The sequence below is a fragment of the Crocuta crocuta genome, unplaced genomic scaffold (genome assembly GCF_008692635.1).
Source record: "Crocuta crocuta isolate KB4526 unplaced genomic scaffold, BGI_CrCroc_1.0 scaffold131, whole genome shotgun sequence".
NCBI lineage: Eukaryota > Metazoa > Chordata > Mammalia > Carnivora > Hyaenidae > Crocuta > Crocuta crocuta.
Genome location: NW_027528977.1, coordinates 9,030,442 through 9,053,403, shown reverse-complemented (window position 1 = coordinate 9,053,403; position 22,962 = coordinate 9,030,442). Strand labels below are relative to the sequence as shown.

General features: G+C 47.8%; 1 protein-coding gene across 3 annotated transcripts in view; it reads left to right on the top strand.

Annotated features, from left to right (window-relative positions):
* The window catches only part of MCC (MCC regulator of Wnt signaling pathway), a 271,105-nt gene that overhangs the window by 224,480 nt on the left and 23,663 nt on the right, over nt 1–22,962 (top strand). For all 3 annotated transcript variants that reach the window (XM_077757204.1, XM_077757203.1, XM_077757205.1), the window contains exons 11-13: nt 2,851–2,954; nt 6,234–6,417; nt 18,248–18,482. In XM_077757204.1, the coding sequence (XP_077613330.1) occupies nt 2,851–2,954; nt 6,234–6,417; nt 18,248–18,482 (523 nt within the window). The remainder of the gene's footprint in view (nt 1–2,850; nt 2,955–6,233; nt 6,418–18,247; nt 18,483–22,962) is intronic.

The window sequence follows — 22,962 nt, the reverse complement described above, 5'->3', positions numbered from 1 at the left end:
GGAAGTGAGGCTGTGTGTGTGTTGGGGTTGGTTGGGGGGGAGCCGTGCTGGCCCTCCAGTACTGGTGGGTTAGCAAGGCTGCGTAAGGGTGGTGTGAGGTTTTTTAACTTGGAAATGCATTTATAGTAACCCCACATAAAAGTAGAAAACAGGCTTTTAGAACACATATGGGGAGTTGGACCAGCAAATAATAACATGATACATATAGAAAATCCATTAGCACTGTTGTGGCATTTACAAAAATAAGAGAAATGAGTATGGTATTAGAAAGCCAGTGTATTTCTGCTAGCATGTTCAACTTAAAAATATTATTCCATCCAAGTAATATCACTCAGAATATTTATTTTTGCATTTATATATTCATTTGTTGCTCTTTCCAGTCTTTATTCATGTTTGTGTATATTTTACATTGTTAAAACCTAGGATATTCTCTTTATTCCATCTGTAGTAGTTTTGTAATGCTGGTCAATAGTCTGTGTGCATTTTGAATGGCTGTATCCCCTGCATCAAGTTTATATATTGTTATTTTATTTACTCATTTCTCTAAGAGACATTTAGATTTTTGTAGACTTTGGATATTGAAAATAATTTTATAACAAATAATTTAATACTGATAATATCTTCATTCTTTTGGATATTTTTCTTGGGATAAAATCCCCAAGAATTATAGGTCAAAGTATATGAATGTTATCATGGTTCTTCAGGCATGCTCCTGGTTTTTTTCCCATAAAAAAAAAGTCAGTTTAAGTGATTACAATTCATTCATCAGTGAGCAGGGGTATATGAATGTACCAGTTTTTTTCAGCCTCATCAGCTTTGGAATTTATCTACTTTTAAATTTATTTCTTAAGATTATTTATTTTGAGAGAGGAAGGGGAAGAGAGAGAGAAAAATCCCAAGCAGTGGGAAGCCCGATTTGGGGCTCCAACTCACAAACCGTGAGATCATGACCTGAGCCGAAACCAAGACTTGGACACTTAACCGACTGAGCCATACAGGTGCCCTGGAATTTGTTTTTAAATTACTATTTGTTTACTAACTACAAAGCTTTGCATTATTGTTTTCAGAGGGTTATTTCATTAGTGGCACCACTTGGACATATTTGCTAAGCTCTCAGAGTAGGGACTGTAACCTGCTCTTAGCATCCTCTGAAAAGATCAATATGTTTTAAGAAGCTTTGTATCTTCAAAAAACAAAATCAAACCAAATCAAAGGAGACCACAGCTAGAGCACAATCATGCTAGTGTACAGACACACCAAAGCAAACAGATAATCCACCTATAATAACTTTTGAAACAGGCTGTTTTGTGGCCACAATCTGCCTTTGATCTGTGTGGATGAAGCAATGTCGCCCTGTCTCTAACCTGAAAGATGGACTGCCCTTGAGAGGAGGGGCTGCCGGCAGCCGGAGCTGGTGATGGCTCCTGATCTCTTAGTGAAGGAAGATGAGAGTAGAGAAAATCGAAAAAGAGATGGTCTCTTGACTAAATGTTGAATAAAGCAACATTTCCCCTGCTTAGCTTAGAGAGGCCAATCGGTTATTTGCTTAGCAGGGATATTTCTGGACTGCAGGCATCCTGTCCAGGGCTACTCAGGCATTATGCACACGTTCCACCTCCTGGGCAGGCATGGGTCCACGTGGGTCACGGGTGGCAGTGTGGAAGGGGTCACTCTTAGATCCTATACCTGGTGTGTTCAATGATGACAAGCAAAAGAAGAGAGACTAATATTTTCCTCTTAGAAATCCAAACTTGTCAGATTTTGTGTGTTTCAAGGGGCAGTTTTACAAGTGTCTAATAGAACTTTCTGTGATGATGGACCTGTTGTCTATCTGTGTTGTCCAGTATGGTAACTTCTAGGCACATGTGACTCTTAAACATATAGTATGTGGCTGTTGCAACAAAGGAAATAAATTTTTCATTTAATTAAATTCTTTTTTAATTAGCCACATGTGGCTAGTGGCTCCTGAAGGTTTAGGTCAAAATAGTCTTCTTTCTGGAACTTCCTCCCTCCCTCCCTCCCTCCCTCCTTTCCTTCGGTACTGTTTCTTATGGCACAGTTTCTAGGATCAGGAAGCTGGGAGTGGTGTAGCTAGGTAGTGTTCCAGCTCAGGGGCTCTTAGGAGGTTCTGCTCAAGCTGTTAGCCAGGGCTGTGTCATCTGAAACCTTAACTGGAGCTGGCAGATCTGCTTCTAAGAAGGCTCATTCACACAGCTGTCTGGTGGAATCCTCCATCCTTTACTCACTCTTGGCTGGAAGTCTTACTTCCTCACTACATGGGTCTCTCCATGGGGCTGCTCGAGAATCTTCAAGCCATGGCAGCTGGCCTTCTCTAGAGAGGATGATCCAAGAGAGAAGGTGAAGGTAGAGAAAAGGTGGAAGTCACCATGCTTTCTAGTAACCTGATTTTGGAAGTGATCCCATATCCTCTTAGTCACATAGACAAACTCTGGTACAGTGCACAAGGGGATGACAGAAGGGTGTGGACACCAGCATCTGGGAGCAGTGGAGGCCATCTTGGGGGCTGGCTACCACAGGCATATTCCATTTCCTTTTTCGCTGATTGTCAAAGAAGCAATAAACTTAACTCTCTCACTTTTATGGCTACACTTGTATTTTTCTAGATCCCAGCTTAAACTAAAAGTTTAAGTGAGGTAAAAAGGGGATGGGGGGCAACATAGCAAAGCACACCCTTGGCTTTATGCAGGGACATCTGGATATTTCCTTGCTTATATGGACAGCAAGGCTGAGATGCAGGTCTGGAGCCATGCCCCCTCAGGGGACAGTGCTGCACTGAAGAGGCTCACTGTCCCCTGCCAGCGTTGACGACACCGTGTGCTTCTGTTTCAGCGAACAGTGCATAGAAGCCTATGAACTCCTCCTGGCACTGGCCGAGAGCGAGCAGAGCCTCATCCTGGGGCAGTTCCGGGCAGCCGGCGTGGGGTCCTCCCCTGGTAAGTGTGTCTCCCTCCCTCTTCCTTCTTGTCCCCTGCCTCTCTGGCTCTACGGTGCCCTCATTTTGCTGTTGGCATTGGAACACCTCCCGACAACACGAAATGTGCTTGTCAAGTGTGTTTTTCGTTTTTTCCTCATGACTGAGTGAGTAAATTGTTTATGTTGAATGCAGCAAGAACTGGAGTGGAAACAGAATTACAGACAAGTTAAAACAAACAGGCCCTCTTAGGAAACACTCTCCCGGGCCACCGGGAGGACCAGATGGAGCAGGAGGCCCACAGCTTATGATGAAAGAGACCAACTTTCCCACAGCCTCTCTCTGTGATACTGACTGTTAAGGGTCCCTTTGTGGCCCACGTGGCCTTTGCTGCAACTCACGGCTTCTGTTGGCTGTGCTTTTCCCCCAGGTTTGTTCTTCTGGGTAGTTCTTCTGGGTGCTCCCTACCTCGTCTCCAGGTGCCTTGTGAATGGAGAGGAAATAGTTTCACTCCCTGCCATCTGCTTCAGACGGCTGTCCCTGGAGTCCAGCCCTGTGGGGGAGCATCAGTGTCCGCTGACCCACTCACCTCCCCCGCCCCGGGGTCACGTGTTCTGTTGTCCCAATCTGTCCCTCTAGATCTGCAGTACCCCCCACGAGTACCCCTCATTTTTGAGTCACAGGAAGGGATATATAATTGAAAAAAGCCAAATGTGGCATCCTGGTTAGCAACATTTGCTAAAACTTGGCCCATGATCATGGCTCTGGGCCTTGCAGTAATGTGAGGAGGACACAGTAGAAATAGTGCTGGAGAGGAAAGAGAGATCAAGGGAGAATGTTGCCGTATTTCAGCGCTGAGGCCTGGACGCTACGTCGGCCTGCACTTTATGGTAGCAGCTCCTTGGGAGAAGCAACAGCAGGTAACCAGGACACTGTTTAATGGCAGAGCCAAACATGGGTGGTGTGGGCAAGCCAGGAGTCCTCAGCTTCAGAAACTAGGCCATCGGTCAAGGACTGGCTTCTGGGCAAGGACTGGGAGCCTTCGGGAGAGTCATCCCTCCAGGATACAGCTAGCAGAGAAGGTCGGCATCATGGCGCCCCCCAAGTGTGTCCCCACCCCCACCCTGACATTCTCACCAGCCTCCCCCTCGTGTGGGGTCTAGCATTTGCACTGAATACTCACAGGCTCTTCCCCCTTCAGTTTTGACCTGTCCAGGAATCTGAAGTAAATCTGAAGGAAAGGAAGTATCCTGGGCATTAATTTCCTGCTTTAAATCCAAGTTGTCAGGCAAGGGAGCATTTGTATGGGTGGCCACCTTCCTTTCCTCTCCCCATTTTTTTTTTTTTAAATAGTATTAACATCCCAGCCGAGAAGCAGAAACTCTGCCAGCATTTCCATTAGAAACCTCATTTTTCAGGGTCTTTTCACTAAACCATAAAACTTTATACCTCATATTAAACTCATCCTAAAATGATCTTGGCCTGCTGTCAAATGTGTTTTTTTTTTTTTTTAAATATATGTATTAAGGAAAACTATCAATTAAAGGGAAAAGAAATCAATCCTCTTAGTTCCAGTTTGTATCATCAGAGGATCCTGTCCTGGAAAGGTACCTTTTATTAGGCTTGTATCTATTTGGCACAGTTACTTGGTAAGAGCTGGAAGGGCTTATACAAATCTGCATTTAAAATACTTAAAATCAATAATGAAATGCTTTGTATTAACATAATCCTGGGTAGCTCATGATATATTTATAAAATGAGCCAGTCGGTAATATCATGCCTACTTCAGAACAGAATTCAAAGAGCAGTCAGTTGATGAGATATATATATCTCATTTGTGGAAGGAAAAGAAGCATGAATGTTGTCAGAGAAGTGGCCAGAGTGGGAGTCCAGGGAAGCTTAGCCCTGCAGGACATATGCACCCCTACTTCCTCTGCACTCTCCATAAAGCTGTGAGTTGGCTTATCGTGAGCGGTTCCCTATTAAATTCCCCTACATTCTGCTGATGGCAGCAGCTGACCTGCATTCTGCTCCAATGGGCCATATAGTTGCACAGCAGAGCATGCACTGTTTTATGACATTTACCCATAGTACCAGTCACTGGTTTTTCTGTTTCTTTTTTTTTTATATATATAGTTTATTTTTGACAGAGAGAGAGGGACCATGTTCACGCTCATGAAGGGGAAAGGGAGAGGGAGAGAAAGAGAAGCTGAAGGAGGCAGGCTCCAGGTTCAGGATAGAGCCCAACATGGGACTCGATCCCATGAATCGTGAGATCATGACCTGAGCCAAAATCAAGAGTTGATCGCTAAACTGACTGCGCCACCCAGGCGCCCCTTTTTCTGTCTTTTTGTTTTTGTTTTTTGACTACACAGGCATTCATTACATTCATTCTAGATGATTTAGACCAGTAGTCTTCAAACTAGGCTCTGGGAAGCTGGAAGAGTATCTTTGGGCTTCAGCAGTGGGCTTGGAGAGTGGGGGAGAAGCTGAATGTATGACCTCCACCCTTGCCCACTTCAAGTGGTTCTGCATTTACCATTTTTGTATCTTAGGCTTTGGTATATAATTTCATTTGAAAATATTTGAAAGACTAGGGATCTAGGCTGCAGAGGTAGCAAACTGGTGACTTGTTTGGCCAGTATGGTTTTTAAGACACAACAAGAATGTGTCCATTTTATGTGGGAAATGTGCTGTCTGGTTCTGTGTTGGTGCCCACCACTCATGAGGTCTTGCTCCGGCACAGTTACCTGACTCCTGGAGACATTTGGGCTCACCACTGACGGTGCCCAAGCTGAGAGAAAGGGATAGCACTGGTACAGAAAATACACTGCCAGTCTGAAGTTCTCATTTAAACTATTAGTTTGTGTCTCTACCCTACACAGAGCTCTAAGCAAAGTTCTGGTTATGTGGAGGGTACAGTTGGGCCTCATTCACAAGGAAGTGCTAACGCAAGAAAGAATGGCCAAGCGGTAGATTACAACTGAGTGGGAGAAGTCAGGAGCCTGCATAATTAGAAAATCATAGCATGTTAGAGCTTGAGACAGACCTCAGAGATCACACTGGCCAACCCTTCATCAATGCGGACAGTGGAGCTTAGAGCAGAGACATGCCATGCTAAGTCCAGTTTCTAAGTGATGAAGCCCAGCCCAGCATGTGGATCACTTCCCTGGCCATCCACTGCTAGTTTCTCTCCACCTCTGCCCTGAGTAACTGAGAACTGATGATCCAAGCTCGCTCCCAGACGTGGTTCACGTTGACCTGGTTGACTGATCCTTTCTTTGGCTTCTTTGTGACTTAGGAGACCAGTCAGGGGATGACAACATCACTCAGATGCTCCAGCGCGCTCACGACTGCCGGAAGACAGCTGAGAATGCCGCCAAGGCCCTGCTCATGAAGCTGGATGGCAGCTGCGGGGGCGCCTTTGCCGTGGCCGGCTGCAGTGCACAGCCCTGGGAGAGCCTCTCTTCCAACAGCCATACCAGGTAATCCGCGGCCCTTCCGCCATGAGATGGCCATGTGTCCACGTGTGGTCTGCTCACTAGGCTTGATGTGTGGTGACCCAGCTCTCAGAGACGGTGAGGCTTGGGTGAGGGCAGAATTCTCCCCACTGCTTGCAGCCTGCCCCATCTGGGGAGTCGGGGAGTCAGTGACTCAGCACGGGAGAGCTGGAAAGGGCCTTGTCCTGTGGCCAGCATGGGAACCACAGCCCGGAGAGAAGGGGAGAGTTGCTCCAGAAAGAGTAACGTGAAGATGGAACCCAAACCTACCTTTCTGTCTGGTTCCCTCTCTCCCATTTTGTTCCGTTTCCATTTCTTCATAGCTCTTGATTTCCAAGAGTATTTGGGGGTAGCTTAAGGCCCATTTGCTGCAAATGGTCCCTAAGCACCCACGACTCAAACTGCGTCTTATTTCTAGGCTCCATTCTCTCCCTTCTTCCTCTTGGGTCTCTGCCCTTTGTAAGCTCTTCTTGGGCAATAGCCTCCTCTTTTCCCATCTCTTTTGCTTCACAGAGTGAAACCATATTCATAGCAGGTACTTAGCAGACACACAGTCATGAACCTGGTTCAAGTTCAGTATCTGTGAATCAAGAACTGAAGTGGGTACAAGAAAAATATGGAGAGGAAAGTTGTGAAGACCTTGCTAAGCATAATTTGCTGAAGCCATTGAATTCTTTGGGAGGAAGGTCGAGGATCAGAATGAAGCCTTTTCTAGTGATCTTCTCATTTCTTACCACAGAAGCCTTAAAACCATGAATGCCTTCCCTTTATATATCAGTTCTCAGCCTAGAAAGTACTTTGTTAGAGATTCTCATGTGGTAGCCAAATCATAAAAGACAGGAAGGGTGACTTACCCACTCACACAGGTGAGAAAGCCTTGGCTCAGAGATCTCTAAGTGACTTGCCTAGATAAGGCTCAGGGCTGATAGAGGGAAATCAGGATTGGGACCCAGGACTTTGGCATCAAATGTACTATTCTCTCCACTATACCGGGTTGAATGTCATGACATTAAGAAAACAGTGTGTACTTGCAAATTAAGTGACAAGAATCACATAAGAGTGGATTGAGTCTCAAGCACCAAAGGAGAACTACTGATGTTTCCTTGGTGCCTGAAAGCAGCCTAATGTTCCCATCTCCCTTCCCACTGGCAGGACCCAGCCATCTGTCTGAGTGCATCTATTTACCTATCCCAGACCTGGTGCCTTAGAAGAGGGGACATTCCCAACAACATAGCTGGCCAGGTGCCCACAAACTCAAGGGAATTATTTCCTTTTGACTCCAGCACCGATTGTCTTATTCAGTGAAACACAGATTCTAATTTTTTTTCTTAAAACCACTTTCTTCTGTTTTAACACGGCAAGCAGATGCTCTTCTTAATGACTTTTCCAGATGTGCATGATCTATAATTTCCATGTTCATTTAAAATAGAAATGTAGACCTCATGTTGTCAGCGATACTCTGGATTTTTTAATAGTTTATTTATTTTTGAGACAGAGACAGAGTGTGAGCAGGGGAGGAGCAGAGAGAGGGAGACACAGAATCTGAAACAGGCTCCAGGCTCTGAGCTGCCAGCACAGAACCCGACATGGGGCTCGAACCCACAAACCGCGAGATCATGATCTGAGCTGAAGTCGGACGCTTAACCGACTGAGAGGTGCCCCATCAGCGATACTGTTGAAATAGTAAATCTAGAAGCAAGTTGAGGGAATATATGCTGTTTCAGTAGCTTATAATGTGCATGTTATGGATATTTTGCTCACACTTCCCCATCCCCAAGATAATTTTGTTTTCATTCAAATCAGGGATACATTTGGGGTCAGTCAGCAGTAACAACTCTCACCATCTATTTAGTGGGGATCCTGGTTATGAACATTGTTAGAAATACTTTAATGTATAGATGAGCCTTGATTCTAAGACAGTTTTCTGGGAGAAATTTCATTTTTGGTGATCTAGTAACTCACTCGAATTGAGATCAATTTGGGACATGGTCTTTATTTTTAAGGTTGACCTCACAAAAGAATGGCCCTTGAACTAATTTCAGTCTCAAATAGGTCTTCTATCAAAATACAGAGGACTTTAGTTCAGATTTCACTCAATTGCCTTCCTTAAAAATTCACTTCCACGCTCCCTCCCAACTCAGAACAGCCAGGGTGGGTACAAAGAACCACACACAAGCCATTTGTGTGGCATACCACATTCTGTGGTCGTGACACAACCAGACGGCTTTATACTAAATGAGAGTTCTGAAAAAAAAGTCCCAAACCACCAACCCTTTTTATAATTACNCAGGTTTGTGGGAGAAAGAAAGGGAGTCGTCCTCTTTCTTCCCTCTATAACCAACTGGCACAGAGAATTCTACTCAGAGTGTCGGTCAGCTGTTTCTCAAGGTCTCAGGAAAGGAATGCTGAGTGTCCGGTCCCGAGATGCCTTGGTGGCAGCAGGCGAACAGCTCCTGATGACAGGAGGGTCATGGTTTGGGAACGGAACAGCAGAAGAGCAGTTACCAGCAAGGAGAATAGAAATGGTAGCCAGCCTCTCAGTTGATTATTGGCAGGAGCCCAGAGACACTGCTCTTTCACTCTTGAAAAATACAGCCATAGCATAGCCTCCTCCGAAGTTGTAATTATCTCAGTGCACTGAGTAGGTAATGTTGATTGCCTGGATACCTTTATCAGCCTCTCACAACAGAGGAGCCAGTGGACTAACTTGGTTAAGTAGGAATAGGGAATCCTTAATCAAGCCCACCCTTTCTGTCAAGCATCACAATTTCACTTCATTCCGCGGACACACGATCATCGATCTAAATCTACAAAAGGACTTGTGGCCACGACAGGAAGCCTCAGCAGATCTGCCCTCATGGAAACTAGAGCTGAGTCCCTTTTGTCCTGCCATTGGGTAGGGATCACGGGGCGCTGTGGGAGACCGGTGACTGCAGCCTTGTGGGTGAGCCACTGGACACCTCCTGGGAATCAGGGTCCCACCAGGCTGACCACACACCCCCAGATTGGATAAGGGCAGTGGAGCTCACAATGCCCAGCTTTCACCTTCTAAGTTAATCTTTTTTTTTTTTTTTTAAATATATTTTTTTTTCTAGGAGAGAGAGAGAGGGAGAGAGAGAGCGCGAGCAGGGGAGGGTCAGAGAGAGGGGGAGTCACAGACTGAAACAAGCTCCAGGCTCTGAGCTGGCAGTCAGCACAGAGCCCGACGCGGGGCTCAAACCCACGAACCGCGAGATCATGACCTAAGCGAAAGTCGGACGCTTAACCGGCTAAGCCACCCAGGCGACCCTAAGCTAATCTTCTTAGGTGAAGTCTCACTGGAGCAGAGAGGGAGGTTGATGACAGTTTGACCCTGTCCTTTGAAAGGATGAATAGGATTGGAACGGCTACTCCATTAGGAAACGTGTGATTCACCACCATGAGTAAGCTTCCGGGAGTAAGACACCAGATCTGGCTGTTGTAATCATAATCTTCACGTCCGCCTGAAGAAGAGAGTTGTTTCCCCATCCCAAGTATCAGGAGAATCCATCCAAAGTCCTTGAGATTAATGCTTAGAAGTGCTAGCAAGTTCTGAAGTCTAGCTCAGACACATTCCCTAACATGACAACACGGTGCTCAGGCTTCCTATTCAAATGTCCCTGCCATTTATCTTTTAGGTTCTATGAAAACTAGGTAGAGACCTGAAATGCTGTTTGTTTTTAAGACTTCCTGGTTTCCAAAGAATTTCATGAGCATTGTAAAAATACATAATTAAAATCCAAGCATTACATAAAATTCTCCATGCTAGGATCTTCACTGGAAAGGACACTACTGCAAACAGTTCGGGGTATATTTCTGCAGATATTTCTATGTGTTAAGACCCTTAGCTGAAATTAGACAGAATCATACGCACATAGCTTGAACAAAAAGGGGCCTTGCTGGAAGGATCTTACACACGCTGGAGCCGCATCCCCAGGATGAAGGCAGAGGTCTACAGTAAGCCCGAGCAGCCACGGAACCAGGCACTCAAACGCAGCCAGGCCAGACCCCATCCAGCCTGTGTGGCCCCACATGTGGCTTTCATCTCCCTGCTGGAGGCCGGTGCCCCAGAGGACAGAAAACCTGCACACCACCTGCATTTGTACCAAGGCTGACTGGTTTCACTGGTGTCAAGGAAAAAAAAAATCCTAGGAAGGGACATCTTGCCCAGGTGGGCTCAAGTTGTACCCCAGTCATTTGTGGTCATGGCAGTTCCCACAGGAGCCATATGGATGGAGAAGAGAGGGGGTGGGTCCCAGAAGAAGATAGAAGGTGTGTATCTGGGAGGCCAAAACGCGCCATCTTTAAAAACATGATTATGTCTATTTTAATCTCCCAAGAATCCTGTGTTCATGGACTCTGATGAAACTTGCTTCTCCTCTTAGTATTCGGGTTTTAGACATCTGTCCACGTGGCTTTCATTTGTGTCTGTAGCTGCCCAGCCTCACACTGGATGGCAACCTGTCGTTTATTTAAATGGCTTCCTCTTGTTGGACACGTCTAGCCAGCTTATCACTATTAGAACTGTTAGAGCCTCCGTCCTCACCCTTACACTGTCCCGCTCGTGCAATGTCTGTGGGGCTAATTCAAAGAAACAATTTGCTGCCTCAAAAATGATTGTTTCAGATGCCAAATAGCCCTCCGCTCATGATCCAGTGGTTCTGCCCTTCGTCCACACCCTTGCTAAAACTGGGTAGTACAAGTTTTTTCAATGTGGCCAATCCCTGGCCAAAAAATGCCCTTAATATTTTCCTTTCTACCTCCTAATGATTAGTGATGTTGAAAATCATAATGTTTAATTTTTCTAATGTCAGGAATATTGTTAGCAACAGTATAGCTGTCAGGACTGGATAGTGCCTACCCTGGTGTGTTACCAGTGACTGAATGGGAAATAGGTTAATGTCTGTTTCAGAGATGTCCTGTCTCCAACACCGAAACAACACCTTTAAAAATGGCTGCAGAAATAGAATCTATCTCCTACACAGCTGTTCTCCTTTTGACTTTCGCTATCAGCTAAGTTCTTGGTAGCCTTCTGGAGTCAGGCAGTTTTTGAGGACTTCAGTTATCTGGCAGTGGATTTTCCCATACCAATATTTCATTAATTTTTCTTAGTTTAACCTCCATTTCTCCTCCTAGAGAATTCTGATAACCGTCCAGGAGAACACAGACCTCAAAGTTAGGGTAGTGTTTATTTTTATTTGGTTTAAATTTATGTATTTATTTAGAGAGAGCATGAGTGGGGTAGGGGCAGAGAGAGAGAGAGAGAGAGAGAGAGAATCCCAAGTAGGCTCCACTCTAAGCTGGACAGGGGGGCTTGATCCCACAACCCTGAGATCATGACTTGAGCTGAAATCAAGAGTCGGACTCTCAACCCACTGAGCCACCCAGGCATCCCAAGTTAGGATTGTATTTAGGTGTTTTTAGTCCTTTGTGACAAAAAATTGCCGGAGAGGGAGGGGAGATACCACAACACAACACTAAAAATGCAGGCAGGTGACAAGGCTCACCTTCAGCTTAGAGGAATGGGGCCACTTAGGATTGGCTGATGTGGACGAATGTCACCTGGCCTTGACCCCCTCCTCCAAGTAAATCTAAAATACTCAGCAAAACAGAAGGCCAGCCTGATGGCTTTTTCCTTCTGAAAATGAACTGTCCCTCGGTGGAAATGAGATCTTAATTGAGGGTGCCAGGTAAGGCATTGACTGATAAAAACTTAGAGGAAAATTCCTCTCTGGTTTTCGTAGCAAAGAAGTGAAATGCAATTCTAGTGTTTTGCCGAGACAAGGTGAGGAGGCTGAAGAAAAAAAAATGGATGTTTCTTCTAAAAAGCAGGATGGGGGGCTGTCTTGAGGATGAGGCCAGGACAGGAAGGAAGGGGACCGAAGAGAGGATATTTGAAATCCATGACTACTTGACTAAACGTGAGTCTGTGTCCCATTGTGGCCAGGGCAGGCAGAATGGTGGGGTGACACAGGCCGCCGGCGTGCACCCCGCTGGCAAGTCATAGCCGTGGAGCGAAGCCAGCAAGAGGGGCTCCAGCAGAACATCCTGGAAAGGAGAAACCCATGTGACCTGGCCCAGTTTATTGGAAAACCAGAGCAGAATGCAAAGATGTGCCGCTCCGCCATTCTGGGGTGGGCTGGGGTTCCCCACCTGGAGCCCTCCCCTCAGTCCCCCCTCAGAGAGCAGGCCTCCCACCCTGCAGATGGGGAGTAACTGGCCCATGTGGACAGTGATTCATTCCCCCCTTGACAGCCAAGACCATCCAGCATTCCAAGCTGGGAGAGCTAATGGATGACCTAACCCGGGCCCAGCAGCCAGCGGCAGGCCCCTGGGAGACCGGCAGTGCCTTTGTCTGCAGGAGGCAGAGGAGAGGCCGGCGGCTTCCCGCCTTTCACACTGTCACGATCATATTCTGCAGTGGAACATCAGGGCACAAAGCAGAATTATAATTAACCCTGATCGGCTCCCCGCCGGCTTCCCAGAAAGGAGAGGGGGAGGCCAGAGGGGCTGCGGGGACGAGGTGCTTATCTGGAAATCAAACTTTCCCCTGGTAAGAGCAGTTTAGAGCGCTGAGCTTCCCAGAAGGGTAGATCTGTGGAGGGAGGAGATCTTTTTCTTCTTTTCTGAAAATTGTGCCCGTGGTAGAGACGGTGAAGTAAAGGCCTTCGCTACCTGGCCAGGTATCAGGCCCCAGACCCTCGGGGGTTCAAGGACACCTCTATGCCTGTCAGCCCCTGCCCACTCACATTGGTGTTTCCTAGACAGTCCTGGGTGGTTTCTTAAGTTCAGTCAAGCACTTGCCGCATTGCTTCTTCCTCAGCTGGGGTAGTTTGCCTGACCTGCTAGGTGGCTGTCGTCCCTAGAGGGGGCCCTTGAGTCTGTGTAGTGGGGTGCCAGATGTTGTTGGCACAGCTGTTTCTCTTCCTCCAGAAGGAGTGGTGCACTAGCTGGCCCTGCCTGCTTCCGGACCCACTGTCTCCTTTCCTTTTTATGTTAAAAAAAAATTTTTTTTTTTTTGTTTATTTTTGAGACAGAGACAGAGCATGAGTGGGGGAGGGGCAGAGAGAGAGAGGGAGACACAGAATCCGAAACAGGCTCTAGACGCTGAGCTGTCAGCATAGAGCCTGATGCGGGGCTTGAACCCACGAACCGTGAGATCTGACCTGAGCCAAAGTCAGGCGCTTAACCGACTGAGGCACCCAGGCGCCCCCGCTGTCTCCTTTCCCAAAACCTGGAGATGTGGGAACTATATGTATTCCCACATTACTGCAGCCCAGGAAGAATGGGTCATTTAATCTGGGCCATAAAGCTGGGAGGTGTCAGGGGAAGCACAGTTACTCAGGTCTGTCTGATACCAGAGGTCTCATAATCACTGGCACCTGCCAAATCAGCCCAAGAGTGTAGTGGTTTCTCCCTAGAGAATTTTGGAGGGGTCCCCTTACCTCACAGGCTGCCGTGCAAATGCCTACCTACCCCTGGGGTAGACCAGTTGTTCTCACACCTGGCTGTGCCTGAGGATGATGGGAGGGTACATGAAAATACAGACAGCTGGGCTCCACCCCTTCCCCATTCTAGAGGTCTTGGAAGTGGGCCTGGGAACATGCATTCATAACAAGTTCCTAAGTGATGCTGCACTTGCCAGCCCCGCAGCTACTCTTTGACAACCACTGGGGTACCCCAGTCCTGCTCAATGGAAAATCTGCCAAAGTAGTATCATTTCAGTGCCTGCAGGCTAATTACAGAACTCTAGCTTCTAATTCCCTTTAAATTTTGAAAATTCTTCTTTAAGTGAAAGGTAACAAACGTTATCTCAAGTCTTAAGGGTTCTAGTGCTTAAAAAAAAAAAAAAAACCAAACTAGGCCAAAGACAATATGACAAAAAAATCATCTGGGTGGTGGGCACATGGGTGTTGGTGAATCTCTGTGTTTTTCTGTGTGCTTAAAATTGTTCAAAATAAATGTTAACGTAAGGAAGGACGAAGGTTGTAAAGTGAACCTCTGGTCCAGAGCCCCAGCTTCGGGGGAAAGCATCTCATACCTGAAGCCTCCTCCCGGCTCACTGGAGAGGAAGTGTTGGTGTTTGCCAGCACCATGCTGTCCAAACCTGCCGCACCTGCAGACACACTCAGCCCTGTGGCATGCTTTGAGAACAATGCTACCATTTCAGTTTGCTTGTTTGCCTATGGGACCTTCCACGTCCCTGTTGAGGTGAGCGCTGAGCCCTATTTGAGTGGTTTTGTTCCAGGCATGCCTACCTCTGCCCCCTCCAGCTCAGGGAGGCGGTTCTTTACTGGAGAAAGGCTGAGATGCTGAGGGAGGGACTGTGTTTCCTCCCTTGAAAAAGTCCCTCTCATTCAGAAGTCCCACCTGCCTCCCCGGCGCCCTCTGCTGGGGGCACTGTTAGCTTGTTCCCTTCTCTTGAGCTGCTTCATTTCTTGATGAAATTGCACCTCAAATGTTCCAGCCAGGGGGTGTTTCTGCCTCTCCCTTCTCATCCTTTTTAAAATGCAGGTTGAGGGTGCCTGGGTGGCTCAGTCAGTTGAGTGTCTGACTCTGGATTTCAGCTCAGGTCATGATCTCATGGTTCGTGAGTTTGAGCCCAACATCGGTCTCCATGCAGACAGCGTGGAGCCTGCTCTGGATTCTCTCTCTCTGCCCCTCCCCCGCTCATGCTGTCTCTGTCTCTCTCGAAATAAATTAACGTCAATAAAAGAAAATGCAGCTTGAGAAAACATAATAATGGCAATTTATAATAATAATTTTACTCTCCTTTCTGCCCTCCCAGCTTCTACCATCTCTTCCCAAGAGTGTCGCAATAGCCAAGAATGGGTCTCCCTACCTCTCCTCTTGCTTCCCTGTATCTCTCCTCAGCACAGTGGCCAGAGGGAGCCTATTAAGATGTAAGGCAGATCACATCACCCCTGTTACAAACCCTCCAATAGCTTCCATTCTAATTCTAGAGAAAAAGACACAACCCTTATAAAACCTGAGATGACCTGGCACCCTGCCCCCTCCTCTACACACTCTCCTCTCTAACCAGTTCTCCTCTTCCCTCTCCCTTAGCTGACTCATCTCATTCTTGATGGCCACACCCAGTGCCCCAGGGACTTTGCATTCACTATATCCTCTGCCTGGATCACTCTTCCTCCAGAAATCCGCACAGTTGCCTTTTCTCGCCTCTGTGAGGTTCTACTTTATCCTCAGATCTACTTCGTGCAATTTTATCATGCAGGCCCTCCCTATAGCCCTGTTGCAAAGAATAATCCCATCTCTTTGTGCTGCCCATAACTGCTTCCTTTTTCTCCATGGTACTGCTCACTGCCCGATGTACTGTATATTTTATTTGTGTCTCCCCTATTAGAATATGAGTTCCATGAGAGCAGAGATTTTTCTAGGGCCTAGAAGAGTGCCCTATAGTGGCACTCCAGTATTAAGTGAATGATAGCTATATTTATCGAGTGCTTACCATGTACTAGGCACTGTTCTAAACACTGCATTTTATAGACGGAGAGATAGGCACAGAGAGGTTGAGTCAGGCTCCCTGTAAATCTACAGAGTGTAGAAGATGCTTGGGTCACATAAATAGTACCTCTGAGTTAGGGTTCTCCAGGGAAACCGGACCAGCAGGGGTAGGATAGGGGTATGTAAATATATGAATAGAGTGATTGACTAATTTTAAGGAATTGGTTCATATGATTATGGGGGCTTGCAAGCCCTAAATCTGTAGGACAGGCAGACTGGCTGGAAACCCAGGGAAGACGATGTGGCAGTCTTGAATCTGAAGGTTGTCTGGAGGCAGAATTTCTTGTTTCTTAGGGGGACTTCATTCTTTTAAGGCCTTGAACTGATTGTACGAGACTCCCCTGCATCATGGAAGGTAGTCTGCTTTACTCAAAGTCTGATTTAAATGTTTATCACATCTAAAAATACCTTCACAGTTATATTTAGATGGGTGTTTGGCCAAGCAACTGGAAACTGTAGCCCAGCCCAGTTGCTGCATGAAATTAACCATTGCCGCATGTGAGGAGGTGTTGTATGTTGGTCAGGCAGATCTTGCTCCCTTCATCTGCAAGATCCATCCTACCTGTCTGGATGGGCTAAAGAGAGTAGGGTGGGGAGGGGCAGCTCCAAAGAGTCTGGTGCTCAGGAATTTCCAATCTTAGCAGGAGTTCTCTGACTTGAAGATCACCCAAGCCCTAGGGTGTTCTCTTCCTCCTGTGCACGGCCAGCTAAGTGGTGGAGCTCTAGCTCATCACCTCTCCTCACCTTTGTCTCCGCGGAAGCCTAGTCTTCTAGATAATGCGTCATACACAAGAGTGGAATGGTCCTTGGTCACACCTAGGTTATGGAGGAATTGCATCTGCTGAGTTGGGGGCCCAGGCCCGTTACCCCTGGCTGAGGTGAGGAGGGCAGGCCTGGGCCTACGGCAGCCAGCAGCCCATGGAGACCCCCTTGTTCCTGGCACAACTTCTAGCGATGTGAGTCATGGGTGGGGGGCAGACCGGAGGCATGAGAAGACAGTGGCCCAAGTCCAGTGTCCGGCCTCATGACAGGGCAAACCACCTAATGTCTCTGAGCCTCAGTCACCAGATTGGTAATGACAGAGATGATCATGCCAACCTGGCCTGTTGTAATGAGAGTTAAATGGGGCTCTACTTGTGTTTCTGCCATTGTGTTAAGGCTGGAGCCATGAGGACTGCATCAAGTGTAGGTAGGTCCCGTGTAGATCCAGAGAAACTGTACATCCACACTGGCCTCAATGCTGGAGGACTGACTGGGTGCAATGGGCCCCACTCTGAGCCAGTGGGGGCAGCCTGCCCACTGCCAGAAAAGGCCAGAGCCCTTTTAAGAGCCAGAGCCTTGGTTTTCCTGTGATGCCCATCCTGTGATGCATGGTGGTCTGGGTCCCACAGGAACCTTCACGGGCCACCATGTTCTCAGGGTTTATCTAGGTGCTCCTCAGATCTAGCAGCCATCACCATTCAGCATGAGCATCCAAGGGCCCCTTGAACAGGCCTGAGTCCCTGTGGTGGACATTATACTCGGCCGTGATGCAGGAGGAATGGCAGGGAGGCCGGGGGCATCCTGCTTTTCTAAGTTGTCACAGTAGCAGCACACACACGTAGGGGTCTGTTTCACGGTACAGCGGTCCCCTTTCTCTACCACACCTTCTGCTCCCCCCCCCGAGGGGACTGCTGTCGAGGTCCTGGACGTGTGTTTGCACAAGTGAGGATGTGTCTATCCATCACACTATAGGTATTTTGTTCTTCAGCTCTGTTCCTTACCATATCCCTTTGTTCCTTAACATTCCCCCTTTTTAAGTCCTGTCCACACTGGACTTAAAATATAATAAAAAGCTACACCTAGCTTTTATTGTATACTACTTTTCATCATATTTCTCCACTTAAAATATTTCTGCTGTTGTCGTAATTATTACCGTAATGTCCACATCATTTCCCGCCATAACTAACTACACCCTCTATGCCATGAAATATCTTTGGCTGTATCTTGTTGCTTCTGTGGGATTATTTCCTCAGAATTCATTGTTAGGGTCCACATGTTGTGTTAAAGGGGGTACACATTTATTTCTGTTATTGTTCAGACTTACCTCTCTCCTGAAAGGTTTTATCAGTGTACCATGCCATGCAAAATGCTTTTGGGGGGCGGGGGGGCGAAGTGGTGCAGGGGGATTACCATTTAAACACGGTTGGAGAGATGGGGTATGGAGAAGACTCAGGAAAAAGACCTGCTCACAGTGGCTGGGAAACATGACAGGTTTTCTCTGTCTCCTCAGCACAACCAGCTCCACAGCCAGTAGCTGCGACACCGAGTTCACTAAGGAAGATGAGCAAAGGCTGAAGGATTACATCCAGCAGCTCAAGAACGACAGGGCCGCGGTCAAGCTGACCATGCTGGAGCTGGAGAGCATCCACATTGACCCCCTCAGCTACGACGTTAAGCCCCGGGGGGACAGCCAGCGGCTGGACCTGGAAAACGCAGTGCTAATGCAGGAGCTGATGGCCATGAAGGTACGTGGGGCTGGGGCCCCCTGGAACCCTATACCCATTTGCTTCCATGTCAATAGGAGGAGAAAGGAAAAGGACCTCTGAACGCAGGTCAGCGATAATGACAAATCAACCCCGTCTGGGTTCAGTCACCTCCCTCTGGAGGACAGCCAGAGAGCCTCATTCGTGGGCAGGAATAGTTTCAGTGTGTCTGGGGTCACCTGGGCTGGACATGTCCCTAGAGGGGTCAGCTGAACTCTGGGGAATGCCTCGGAGGGTCTCAGCTTGACCCTGGAACACCTCGTTCTCCAAGAGAAGCCAGGTGAGACCCTTCCAAGCTGGAGCAGCCTCTGTCCATGTAAAAGGACCCCTAATCTCCAGAAGCTTATGGTGCTTCTCGGGTTGACGCTGATGTCAGTGTGGAGTGGGGGAGGGGGTGGGGCAAGGGCAGGTGCAGAACTTGAACCGGAGCCCCAGTTTCCTGACACCCTCGTCCCTTCGGTGCCGGTGCCGTGTGGAGCCCGCTTGCATCATTATGCCCTCCGGTGAAGTGTGCCAGTGCTGCTCAGGTCAGCGTTTCTGACAAGATCTTGGGCTCTTCGCCCAGCCGCCTGAGTTATCTGCTGGCATCTCTAGAGCAGGGGCAGCTTTCTTGGAAAGCTGGTGCCCCTTATTGGGAAGTGGTTTAGCAGGACATACTCCACAGGCTTCCAGCCAGGGGTGCCGAGCACTTGGCCTTACTCTGCTAAGTGCTTTCTCTGAAGACAGCTGTGGTGCCAGAAAGACTGTATCTGGTGTGTGTTCGCAATTCAGGCCCAGAGCTTGCAAAACTCTCAGTTTCCTGAGGGTGTTTGTTATGCTAATGAGGCAGGCCCCCTGGAAGCTGCAGTACCAGGCAGGGCCATCCCTGGAAGGATCCAGCATGTGATGATAGAGTTGGGACATACAGCCCCTTGACCTCCAGGGAGGGTGGGGAGTGCTGCAGATTGAGTTCCACTGGGTGACCGGGGATTTAATCACTTGTGCCTAATCCTGAAACCCCCGTGAAATCCTTGGACACTGAGGCTCAGAGAAGATCTGCGTTCAGCACACTTCTGGGCACACCCCATCTGCAACCTTTATGATAAAACTGTAATCCTAGATATAGATAGTGTTTTCAGGAGTTAGCAAGTTACTGATCATGAGTGGGTTGTAGAAACCCGGTTTTTGGAAGCAATTGGTAGGAAGTGCAAGTGGCCTGCGGACAGCGCCCACACACACACCCTGCCCCCAACACTCATGGCTGGTGTTTGAAGTGAAGGCAGTTGTGGACTCTATCCTTACCCTATGGGGCCTGGGAGAACGCCAGGAAGTTCAGGTCAGAGTGTGTTGTATTGTGTACACCCAGCTGGAGTGGAAACAGAATAACCACTTGCCAGGACCATGGTCCTGTACAGCTGCAGCCAGTTCTCTGCCGGAGGCAGAAGTGGGCATTGGTAGGGCTGCTCCTGCCGGTCTCGCTTCTGCACCGGACTCTGCTGCCAGGCCTGCTAATGTGGGAAGTCAAGGCCAGGAGCCATGGTCCCAAGCCTACTCTCCAAACTCCACTCTCTCGTGCACAAAGGCCTGGTTTGCACAGCCTTGGATTCTGCAGTGTCTCTTGCTCCCAGCTGTTGAGACCTGAGGGAGGGACTCTCAGGAACAGAAGTCAGCTTAAAACCATAGGCCGGTCCTCTGGGCCAGGTGGGGCAAGGAAGTGCTGAATTAATAGCTAGTAACTGGCATCCCCTGATGGCATCAGCACTGTCCTCAGAAGAGAGCAGAGCTCCCTCTGCTTAGCTCACCTCTGGAGAGGAGAGAAGAGCTGCCTGCTGTGGTCAACCCAACACACTCAAGTTACTTGCTCGATGTGTTCCTGTCCTCGGCGGCTGCTCACTCTTGAGTCTAGCTGAAGCCAGAGAAGACTTTGGGCCATGGCAGCAAATTAGGAATCAGCTTCTTTGCTTCTAAGCTGGCTTATTGTGTCCTTCCCATTCAGCTCAGACCCTGATTTGTGTTCCCTCTGGGGAACCCCCACGCACCCTTGGCTGATTTCTCTGCTCCTTGCCCATGACCCAGGCATTGGGTCCATCATCACAGTGCCTTTTTCCCCAATCAGGAGCCCTCTTTGTTGGCCTTTGCACCCTGTGGCATGAGCTGTGAAGCTGCCCTTCCATTATGTGTTCCAGACAGCATGTTTCCTTTGGCCAAAGACGAAGGATTTCCTTTTTATGTTCAAGCCAACATGTTGTGCGATAAATTCCAGGTTACTCTGGCCAAGAAAGACCTTTTTGGTTGAATAAAGGCTCTAATATTCCCTTTGCTATTTGAAAATAAAATGTGTATACATCATAGAAATTATCTAAAAGAGCAGAAATTCTAAAAAGCTGGGAGAAAATAACCCATAATATGATCCAGAGACAGCCATTGCTGGCCATCTGGCTTGGTTCCCTTCTTGGGAGGTTTTTGAAGGATAAACATCAGAGGCCTCTCCCTTCCCTACGCAGTGTGTCAAGGATAGGCACACCATTCCAGGGCCACTAGCAGCAGGTTGTGTTGGATTTCACCATTTCATTCTATTATACAATTGCTGAGACACTCAAGTTTTCTGTGTTTTTCACTTCCTGTACATGATCTTTTCATCTCTAGATGGTCTGCTTTGTTCCTTTTCAAATCCACTCTTCTTTTTTGAATAGTCTTCTGTTACGACTCTTCTTCCTCTATCTCTTTGTTTTAAAGATTTGTTTTCTAGTGTTTCGCCTGTTATTTTTGGTTCTTGTAAATGCGGATTCCATCTCCTCATGATTCATTTCCATTTTCTCTCTTTGTGGGTTGGGAGAACACCAGCTCATCTTCAGTGGAGATTGTGTCTTCTTTGAGGTCTTCTTGGGTAGTAGATGTCCCTACAGAATGGTTCTGTGCGTGGATCTGCCGGGACCCATGGGTTTCAGAGACTTGGGACTAGTTTCTGTTACATTCTTGGCTTAAGATTCCTGTTTCACATCTACACATGACACGTTTATGGTTCTGGTTCCTCAAAAGAGGCTCTTCCTTTTCCCACCCAGACTTTGAGGGATAAGTTTTCTCACCACATCTCCAGGAAAGAAACCTAGTCTTTTACTTTAGGCAGTACTTTAAGAGTTCTGGCTCTCAGCCCTGCCCTTAGCGCAGCTGCCAAAAGCCCTAGGTCCTAGGGCCTTCATCTTGGTCTGACACCTTGATTGGCCTGTACTATGGCCACTTTGCCTTTCCTCTTGGGCAGAGTTCCCCTCTTCATTTCTGGCACCCGTGGATTCATCTTTCCTTCTTTCAAGCTCACATTTATTTATGTTTGTTCTGGGTGTGAGTGTCCCCATTAGCTCAGAATGCAGTGTTGGCAGAACCTTCAGACTCCTGCTTTTAATGGCAAAAGATGAGAAGGCTCTGGTGTATGGAAACGCCTTTCATTCCGGTTTTATCTTTAAGAAAGATCTGGAGTCTTCTTTTGAGTAGTCATTGAGCACCTTGCCGTCTGCATGTCTAATGCCCCTTCCTCCCACCCTGATCTGAATATTATAAGCCGTAGTGGATGCCCTCTAGGTATTGCCCCACACTGGAGGGTGAAAACACCTACCTCCAGGTCTGGCTTATCCAGAAGAGCACACTAGGCCCATGCCTTATTACCTCAAAGGGTCCATTCAGGGATAACTAGAATCAGTGACCTAGGTGAATCCTATTCAAGGCAGTAACTCTGTTATATACAGGCTATCCCAGAGATAGCTGGGAAGACTGACCTGGCGGTCATGTACTGGTGGAATCACATGACAAGAGTCATGCTTGGGCCTACCTTGAGGAAGGGACTGTAGCTTAGTGGTTAAGAGCCTAGGCTCTGAGCCAGAAAGCCTGGGTTCAAACTCTGGCTCCCAATTTACACAGTAATTGTGGGCAGGTGGATTTTTCTCTGTCTGCCTCAGTTTCCCATCCATGTATGGAGATGCTCATAATTTCTATCTCAGGTTGGAAGAGTTAAATGGATTACTTTGTATAAACAGTGTTACGTGCTCAGTAAATGCTAGTGGCTATTGTTACCCGGCTGCTGGTCCCATGATAGCATTTTCCTGTTTTGGAGTTACTTGTTATTCTCCCCAGAAAACCCTAATTTGAGTTCTCTAAGACACTTTATGAAGCTTTCTGATGAGTAGTCACCTCTGAAGGACTCTGTTTCTGGTGATTTCATTTGGGCCTCCTGAAGTAGACAAGAGGTGAGGGGATATCCTGGCTCAGCTGTAGGGTCCCAAGGGGGCCACCAGTGGTGGGGGGAGGGGTTGAATATGTGGATTGGTGCCATGGAAAAGGGAATGGGAATTGGAGGGGAACTAGTCAGACCCAGCCTTGTGTGGATGGCCCTCCCTCACAGCCTTTTAGTGAAGCACAGCGTGTGCATGCCGGAAGAGTCGTTTCCAGCAAGACAGGTGTGCCCGCTGAGGGGGGCGCGGAGCGGCGGGGG